General features: G+C 44.9%; 3 protein-coding genes across 3 annotated transcripts; all 3 read right to left on the bottom strand.

Annotated features, from left to right (window-relative positions):
- Positions 1 to 692: 692 nt before the first annotated feature.
- On the bottom strand, positions 693 to 1,853 carry N7495_002869 (uncharacterized protein; the record flags this gene model as incomplete). The annotated part of the gene is made up of 3 exons (XM_057205538.1): positions 693 to 739; positions 800 to 1,763; positions 1,827 to 1,853. 3 exons carry the CDS (start codon positions 1,851 to 1,853, stop codon positions 693 to 695), a joined length of 1,038 nt encoding a protein of 345 aa, XP_057066145.1.
- Positions 1,854 to 6,100: 4,247 nt separating this feature from the next.
- Positions 6,101 to 6,843, bottom strand: N7495_002868 (GNAT family N-acetyltransferase; the record flags this gene model as incomplete). The annotated part of the gene is made up of 2 exons (XM_057205537.1): positions 6,101 to 6,345; positions 6,414 to 6,843. The coding sequence occupies 2 exons, from the start codon at positions 6,841 to 6,843 to the stop codon at positions 6,101 to 6,103; spliced, it is 675 nt and encodes a 224-aa protein (XP_057066144.1).
- A 1,189-nt stretch (positions 6,844 to 8,032) lies between these two features.
- Positions 8,033 to 9,061, bottom strand: N7495_002867 (alpha/beta hydrolase; the record flags this gene model as incomplete). Its single annotated transcript, XM_057205536.1, has 2 exons — positions 8,033 to 8,505; positions 8,557 to 9,061. 2 exons carry the CDS (start codon positions 9,059 to 9,061, stop codon positions 8,033 to 8,035), a joined length of 978 nt encoding a protein of 325 aa, XP_057066143.1.
- Positions 9,062 to 9,953: the final 892 nt, after the last annotated feature.

Raw genomic sequence — 9,953 nt, 5'->3', positions numbered from 1 at the left:
ATCCATGTTCCGACAATAGGTGAACATGAAACTAAATCCGCCTCAGAGCATTACAGTACATGTGAATGCAGTATATCGATATAATCAAATTTTATCGAGGTACTTTTATAATCTGTAACCATGTTTCCACGTGTGTAAAATTACACCGTAACTAGCCGTTTCTCTATTTCATCAAACTAACAGCCTTCTAAGTTCATGGCTCATAGTTCATCTATTACAATGGTCAGTATCGATTATTTCATTTATCTTCCTGGTACTCGGGTGGTATTTATGTGGTATTTGGTGGGTTTCAGACTTGGGTAAGGTATCAACTTATCTTTCGCCATTTCCAGCGCCTTATTCAATTGATTCATTCCTCCAATCCTTTAGACTACGAACTTGACATTCCGAGATTCGTTCAGCACTGGCCAGGGGGAATCCCCACATCCATCCAACCACGCCCAGAAACGGATTTATCTCAGACCAAATCAAGGAAGAAGTCAAGGGCTGGCTACTATTTGTACAGGTATGTTCTTTAAACCATATCTTGAATTTATGCGCTAACATACATCTAGGAGAATTGTATTTCTGCAGCAAACGCAGGTTTCTCCGATGAGAGATATGAGCTATCACCGCCGGCAATTGGTGGAAAAATGGGCTTCGGCTACACAGGAATTCCGTGATGTAAATTCAAAGACCTCCCCCCTCCCAGACTACTCCGGGTTTTCATTGTCGCCAATCATTGCTGAAGCATCATTCGCTGTTAACTAGTTGATGAGTTGGACCTTAGATTTCCTTTGTTGAAATGAGATGCCTCTACCCCCAAGCTCTGCGCGAAGTTCTTTCGCAGATAGGTGGTGGTACGCATCCGCCGGATCATTCCTAGATAGTTTAAGTGGCGGCGGACCCTCCCGCAGCTGCAGCTGGCGGTCTGGAAGAGTGTCCTCAAGCCTTTTCAGGACCTGCTTCACCAGTTCCAACTGCTTTGTTGTTAACCAATCCATAACATTGCTCACATACGTAGCTAATTTGGATTGTTCTTCTTCCTTGACCAAATAAAATGATTCAAGGAACGACATGCAAAACCTTTGGGTGTCTGGGTTGTAAAAATTGACGTAGGCCACTGCCAATCGTGAAGATAGTGCCAGAGAGAAAACAACCGAATGCGATACTGTGAATTGAGTGTCGGGGCACCCGATTTCCATCAGGTGGAGCATTGAATTGCTACGGTGCGCTCCGGCGACCACCAGCTGACTCTCCGCCTTGTGGATTGTGCCGGAGGTTGCCTCTGATTTTACCTCGATCAAAAAAGATGGGAAAATATTTGACGAAGTTGGCATGCAATAGGGCTTCATCTCGGGACAAAACACAACAGCGAGTTCTTCTATTGTGAAGGCACCACGGGCGAAGCCGTAGTGTGCATCGGTCTTGGGAGTCACAAGTGGGCCCACCCATATTGGATTGGCCGGAATGGGTTCAACACTCCATAAGAGATCACAAGTTGGTTCGATATTCTTTCGACCAACTTGGAAAAGAGGGAGCTTAAGAATGTGAACAACTGATACAGCCTCGGTCTTGTCCCAGTACAGTTCAATGGTCTCGCTGATAGCTACATGATCTTCGTCACTGAGGGGCGCCTTTTCCCAATCCAAAATCTCTTTTAGAAGAGGCTTAATCTCGTCGGGAATCTGTGATCCATTATTGTCGATGATCAGAAGGTGGTTGTATACGAGATCTCGGAGTTCGCCGTTTGTCAAGGACTGTTTGATTTGAGCGATGCCATGCTGGAGTCGCTATAGTCACTCGGGGGGGGGGGGGGGGGGGGCTTAGGGGAGCGCTATAATCACTCGGGGGAACCGGATGGCAATTATCATGTTTTGGAGAATCACATAAATCGCAAGATGTTGAAGGGTCAGGAATCCAAGATTTGATGGAATCTTCTTTGGATGGAATTTCGCGGTTGTGTGTTACCATGTTGATGAGGAAAATAGTTTGAGGGAAGGATGGTGCATCTGATCTGACCCGTAACTAACTAGGTTGACAGTGGGGCAAACTCGGCAGGATTTGACCCACGTAGACCCACAATAGCTTTCTCGTCTCCTGTGGATACTACACTAGTGGTCCTTATGCGGAACCGGGAAGCTCCATAAGAGCTCCCGTCCCATGGATCCCTTTCTAATCCTTAGCTAATTCTTCTTGTGTCGATACCACTAGACCAAAGTGGGGCACAGGACCAATGAGAATGGTTCCGATGCTGTTGGTTCGACATGAAGTGAATCTAGCGAGTTCTGTCTATTTAGTTACAGCGAGGATAAGATTGAATAACACACCTCTTACAACTTCGCATCGACGCACCTAGATCTATTCCATCGAGAATACTAGTTGCATATGCACCGTAAGAACGTCACCGTTCCGACATCTTGAATAACATCGGATCCGTACAGCGTGTTTCTGTATTCATCCCGTAACACTAGACTTCTTATATAACGGGATGATACCCGATGAAATGCCCAGTCTCTGGAGAGACTGCGCTCCTGGCATCTGTGCGGATCCGGACGAGCCATAAGAGCATCCGGTCCCCAGGACCCCTTTCCCTCCCTTAGTTAATTCTTCTTGTTTACCAATCGGATCTTTACAGCGTACAAATTCCTGCATTCATCCCGTAACAGCTGGTGCACTAGTAGAGTACTAATATAGTATAATAAAGATGGACTACTATAACCATGTGTATACTTCTCGAAGAAGTGCGATATAGCAGAAATCAACTATCCTATCTATAATAAGGAAATATTGACCATCGTATAATGCCTGGAGGAGTAGGACATAGAGCTAAGGAGTGTGCCGAACTTTCTGATTCGTATAGACCATAGGAACCTGAGATATTTTATGACGACACAGAAGTTGACAGAACGATATATGCGCTGGTCCCTGATTCTATCCCGCTTCAATTTCACTATCGAGTATATCAAAGGAAAGGACAACATACTTATAGACGCTCTATCTCGCCGAGAATAGGATATTCCGAAGGGGGGAGATACTAGAATCGACTCTCATATGATATAACTCCTGAAACCGAGCACCCTTGTGAACCTCCTAAAGGAAGTCTACATGACACCAGCAGACATCTTGTACGAGGAATCGGATACCACGCTATATAACATAGATAGGGAGAGCGAAACCACTCTGAACGATGATGAAAGCTCTCTAAGTAACAACAAAGACTAAGAAGCCCTAGATATTCGACCCGACCTTGAAACACTATGGGACCATGCTATTACACACGATATGTTATACGAAGAAGTGAAAGAAGTAGTGAAACAAGGGGAACAGAAGCTCCCATCACACCTGAACCTAAAGCTATCTATTATAGAGTACTCTCTCGACGCACGAGGAAGACTATAATTCCGCGGAAAACTATGGGTCCCTAACCAGGAAACACTTCGTATAAGGATGATCTAGGAAACCCATGACTCAAAGATATATGGACACCTAGGACGAGATAACACTAGCTGAATAATAAGCCGATAATACTTCTGGCCCGGAATATATTAGGATATATAATGATTCGTACGAAATTTTGATGTTTATGGAAGGAATACTAACTAGCGCGATAGGAGGCAAGGATTCCTGAAACTATTACTTATCCCTGACCAGATCTGGCAAGAAATTTCGATCGACTTTATAGTCGATCTTCCCGAGAGCCAGGGTTATACGAATATGGTAGTGATCATAGATCGTTTAGGAGAAGGAGTTATGGTTGATGGGTTACCTGATATTACTACGGAGACGCTCGTAAAATAGTTTATAAAAGTATACTACCGCCAACATCACTGTAAGGGTTAGAGTCCAATGCGGTTGGGCTACCGTAAACAAGAGAAGAACTATTATGAGAAGGCTACCAGAGGACGGAGGTGTGGGTGTGGTATCCCATAGGGCTCAATTCCACTAGGGTAAATTGGGGACAAGAACAACTCTTGAACTCCTTCAAGAGTCCAAAGACCTCAGAGAGTTAAATACATCAGGAAGTGGCAAATCTCTAACTAGCTTATCCGGGGAACCCCTGCTTCCCTGACAGCTGGTTCAGCCAGCTTATGTAGAGAGTCCATTGCCTCTCTCAGCCTTCTTGCAACCCACGCCGTTACAATCACCTCCTATATGTAATCGTCTCTGATAGAGGCCCACAATTTATAGGGAAGCTCTGGACAAGTGTATGCTAGTTACTAAGCATTATACGACGCCTGTCCACAGCTTTCCATCCTGAAGCTGATAGGTCTATGGAGCGAATGAACCAGACAATCGAGACCTACCTAAACATGTTTATGGACTACGCACAGGACAAATAGAACGAATTACTGCTCTCGGCCAAGATTGCTATTAACAGTAGAGATGTAACCGCGACTATTGTGAGCCCATTCTTCCTATCCCACGGCTATCATGTACGACCTCTATCACAATCTAACAGAAAACATAGCCACGACTCTCCAATCTCATAGGCAGACGCCATCGTACGATAACTGAAATAAGCTAGAGAGTAGGCCTAAATGTCGATGGTGTCAGCTCAACAGCGGATAGAAGAAACAACGAACCGCCACCGCCAATAGTCTCCAAATTTCCGTGTAGGAGACAAAGTGTGGCTAAACCTCAAGAATATACGCACCGACTGGCCGACAAAGAAACTGGACGCCAGACACGCCAAGTTCACAATAACAAAGGTAATAGGGTGCTATATGTGCATAGACTAGCCGTGTGTAGAGTAGCAAAAAAAACATACAACAGTCAGGATTCGCATGTGGTCACCCACCATACTACTAACTGACCGGCGTGTGGCTTAAGTACGGCTGAGCGGACGGGAAGCCCTGTTCTCCACACCCTGTGGTCGTATGTGATAGATCTGGGAAATAAAGTAATATTATAATTTAGAATAATAAGGGCATGTGAAAAGAAATGGGTAAGGTGAGGTTAGATCTTCTACTATTGAAGCCGTGGAGTTAGTATCAAATCTACATTTTCAGTCAGGCATACTCCTCCTATCTAAGCTCTTATTACTTATGGTATATGTTTGCAGATTCTGTGAAAGAAAAGAATAAATATATAACTACAGAATGGACATTACTCACAGAGATTCTTTCCCAAACTCTATTTCGAGATTGACTAATCTATAATGGAATTTAGTTAACTAAATATCACATTCAGTATGGTGTTACAACTGTTCCGCTCGGTAGTGAAATACGTTATCTCACTAATTAGTTGTCAACTACAAGAGTCCATACTATTTAATATCGTGTGAAGACTGTCCAATTATCCGCTCAGTACCTAACAACCCACGGTCAGACATTTGCCAAACCTGAAAATTCAGACGGCTCCCGTTATATAATAAGGAGAGCATGATAAATCTACTGTGTAATTGCTGAAATATATGCATTTTACTTCGACCAGCCGCCAAAACCTCAAATTCAAATTATATTACCTTTATTGTTGAAAAACGTGTATACTGTCCTATTCTAGGGTTTAAAGGTTCAAGTCCCGCTAGGAAAGGGTCATTCCGCGAGACTCAATTTCAGGTAAGATGCACACTTGAGCATTCAATATGCTTGTTTATGCATACTACACGTCGACATATAAGAATCTATCTTCTTCAGAAAGTTCTGTCCATAAAATATAGGACGATATTTGTTTCAAGAGGACTAATCTTATCCAATGGTTCTTAAATATTAAGGATGAGTGCAATAATCACGCATAAGCTTGGTCTCATCCGATGCTCCTTTCTATAACACACTCAACCTACTCACCTTTCCTCATCTAAGCGGCTGCTTCCCTTCTATATAAAGCCCTTTCTCTGCACTAATAGTACATATGACCACATGGTGTGGAGAACAGGGCCTTCCTGTCCGCTCGGCCGTACTTAAGCCACATATGGAATGCGGAAAATAGTCCAAAAGCCCTTAGCACCTAGCTCACCCTAAAGCAGCGATAGAAATCTCCTTAGGGTGAGAGTGGGTGATATGGGTGAGCTCGGGTGAGGATGTGTGAGAACCGGGTGAGCTTAGCAGGGCGACTCCAAAGCTAAATGACCAAAGTGATAAATACACAAAGAGGAAAGAGGCTAATGTAAAAGCACTGTTTACTGGGGCTCTCTAATCATCAATGCGAACTTCTGGCTTCCCTCTCCACCACACTCCGTGTAATCCAGCTGTATTTCCTCGACGATCTTCCACCCGTGCTTCAAATAAGCTGGCACTCCTTCCATCGTAGCTTCCAGGTATATCCGGGCGTTACTGGCGTCTGCTTTCTCGATACCCCATTTAAGTAACGCACTTCCTATTCCAATTCTTTGGTACTCTGGTAAGACGCATAGTAGTTCAAGGACTAGCATTATTTTTTAGCAGTCAATATCGTATAATTTTCATGTAGAGTGGCAAAATGGGTTGACGAACCAATATCAGTTTCCTTGAGATATATGTTCCTACTACGCTTTATCATTTCCTCGTAGAACGTGTAGGTGCCCTTGTTCAACTTTGGGGCGTACGCCCAAATATTCTTCATTTGCGCTTGCGCATCGTTGCTTAGACTTGTGTCTACGGCTCTTTCAAACTCGTAAATAGCCGGTATATTCCAGCGGCTGTATGCGATGATATCACCGGCTTTAGAGTCGACACCCGCTAGAATATGGCACTCGGGTTTGGCGAAATACTCGAGGGAAGAGACTGTTTTGAATGTGTGAACTGCCAACGGATCACATCCCTTATATGTGCTGCACATATAATTGGATAAGGGAAAAGAGCGAATTTCGACGCCTACGAGCTCACTTAGGTCAGATGCATTGGCGTACTTTATTTCAACGGGTATAGATGAATCTGGTACCATTTTTGGTTGTAACTGCCGTGAGTAGGAAGGTTCAGATCCAGTGCGATGATTTGAATTGTACACTGAATGAGTCGATTCCATGACGCATTACGGTATGATGACTATGACTCACGGAGCGGGGAAACTTATATAGATCAGAGCATCCTGGTTTTTTTTCTCCCTCAGAATCAAGTAGTAAGAGTGTTTTAGGTACCAACCTGCACGATAAAGTCTTCGGAAACGGAAATTGATAGTCCCTTTAAACCCCCCGCCCCCGGCGAGAACGAGAACGCACTAAATAGTTTATTGAATGAGCTCTGTGATGATTGAGGCTTGGAGCTAGATCGGATGATGCAGGACTTCATGGATGCCTAATCTATCAGGTTGTGTAGGGAGTAGATAGTTCTGGATGATGTGCTGTACCTGACTCGATATTGACAACATATTGCCGCCAGATTAATGCTGTCCACCCCGAAGCAATTCCCAGAGAAACGGAAACCACGCGACAGCTCAATTTAATCGTTTTGAACGATGCTACATCTCCATCCTGTATGGCATGAAATGGCAATACGTCGCAGCCACAAAACCCAGAGTCGTTTCCCATAACGGCGGTCTCTAGTATTCAGTAAGCAGACAATTATTTCATGGAATTTTTGGCTGCTCACTTAGAGACCCTGGTCTACTGATATCAATTTTGAAAGAAAAGCTTCACAACAACGCAAAACTTATTTACTATTAGGCGATCGAGGGCCAGCACAGATTTTATCACCGTAAATAAGGATCTAGCCTCCCAAATACAAACCATGAATCCTTGAAGGCGTGCTTATTAAAATTGTGCGACGGGCAAGGAAGACTTCAAGCAGAGCCTGATGCGCGTTCCGAGGGCTCGGGCCCAACAACCATGCCGGAGCACAGAGTCGAGTCTTTGAGACTGAAATGAGGAATATTGAGGTCCGAATCGCAAACCTCTCCCTCAAGCCAAGATCTTTGAAATGGCTTGCAGATTTGGCACAGAAAAATCTCTCGACTTCGCTAAATAGATCTCACGCTCTCGAACAGCCTTCACAATTCTCAGGATTACGCAATTATTGGAAGCCACATTTTGTTCACATGCACTGGAAGAGAGATTCTGGCGGTCAATGACCTACATTAAAAGTACAAACTCTACGGAAAAACGCAGTGAGGAGATTAGCCCTTCGTTGTGCGTTGATTAGTGCTTTTTCAGCCACTGGTACACCCGATCTGCGATCTCAAGGTTGTTCTTCTCCATGAAGAACATGTGTCCATTGCCATGAATACCATCTTGGCCTAGATCCACCCACTCAACATCTACACCAGCTTGCTCCAGATACCTGACGGTGCAGTAATCGTATGGCGCGTGGAACGATGCTTCACCTGTAACAACAAGTTCTGGGATTTTGCCCAGGTTTGTCAACTGCTTCGCTGGGGACTTCTGCATAATGCACTCGTCGTGATCGGCGTCGATGGCCGGCTCGGTGGTTGTCTCAATATGTTCGGCATTTTTGCCTGCAGACGGTTCGTATCCGATTGCGAGGTCGGTGAGACCGAAAGCGAAAGCCGGGTCATTTCCGAACGGCGGGCGGAGCGTGAACGGTGGACCAGACGGCTCAAGCTGGACAATACCCTTGACTAGGTCTGGGCGCATGTCTCCGACCCTCCAGCCTACTCAATCGTTAACCAATTCAGTAGGTCATAGTATTTAGCTGAACTTACCGTAAGCACCCGCCTGCGAGTGACTGATGATATAGCAGTCGCCTACGAGATCGACTAGAGCTGAATATGCCTGCGCATTTTGTTCTTCGCTTATGAGGCGGTCGGTCTGGAATTGAATCTGGCTCCTATAGAAAGCGTCGAAAGTTGAGTCGCCAATGCGACCGGTGCCAGGCCATTGCGTGTGAAGCTTCGCTTGTGGCCATTGGTTGTCGTTGTTTGCTACGTCGGTGAAAATATCAGAGACAGAATTAGGGGAGCCAATGTGCCCAATACTTCCCTGTCCGGGAAACCAGAAGGAGCGACCGCGTGCAGGCTGGTCTGAGAGGTAGACCGTGTGACCTTTAGAGATAAAATAGGATGCCCAACCTGGGCGTCCGTCTGGAGTATGAAGGAAATTAGTGCCGGTCTGAGCCGCGCCTGCAATGAAAATAATGGGAAGTGGTGGGTTCGCCAGGTTTGGCTTAGGGGAAAGCTTTTCGACGTAAATTTGCCCTATCATAGCCATTGATGTAGAATTGGTTGCTTTGTCCTGTTTGGCGATCTTAGATACACATAGAATTCGTGGGAATTAAGACTTGCTGTGATGTTCGTGTATCGTCCGCCAACGTAGAAAACCTCACGCTTAGGAACGATGTCCCCAAGCTGGGAACCATGAGTTTGCACGTTGCCTCCTATAAAAGCGACATGCATTAAATATGTGAGAGAAGTCAAGGTACAAAATCTGAATATGTCAACCCAATTCATTATTCTGCGAAAAATGCAAAGACCCTGAGAAGGATGCGTTTGTAGAGAGAGAAAATGCTCCAGCTGGAATTTATAGAAGAGTAACGGAGGGAGAAAGTATCCGTGCTTTGCGGCTTCCACCCACACCGCTTCTCTTTGGTGCCCCGATAAAGACCCCTGATCTTTTGCGTGGCGCATGATTTAACGCCACAGTACTCCCAAAGAATCGCTCCCCTCTTGGAAAGGCCTGACGGTTACACCGTGCACTTGGGATGAAGTTTGCGAGGACTTTGATGTAGGGACTACTAGAGGTATACATGACATATTAGGATGTTTCGTTAGGAACTTTCTGAGGGACAGCAACGGTAACTATCTGGAGGGGGCACTTTGTGTATATGAATATTTCATCATTGCTGTCACGGCCTGGTTCTATCCCAGTGTCGAGGTAACTTCGACAAACCAAACTTGATCTGGATTTACCAGTTCTTGGCCTTCAAAAGTTCAACTTCTGTATGATTACTCGATCGATATTACTGAATGCAAATTCTTCATCGGCATTGCGGTGTGTGGCCGAATGGGAGAGGTAGAGAGAGCGGTTGGTAAGAAAGAGCTTCACTGAATATTTGCAGACTAGTATCCATAGAAGAATGATGAAAACATCATGAAAATATGTC

The sequence above is a fragment of the Penicillium taxi genome (genome assembly GCF_028828555.1).
Source record: "Penicillium taxi strain IBT 34144 chromosome Unknown utg000002l_segment0_segment0, whole genome shotgun sequence".
Taxonomy (NCBI): domain Eukaryota; kingdom Fungi; phylum Ascomycota; class Eurotiomycetes; order Eurotiales; family Aspergillaceae; genus Penicillium; species Penicillium taxi.
Note: the sequence above shows the minus strand (reverse complement) of the source record. Positions and strands in the feature narration are given on the sequence as shown.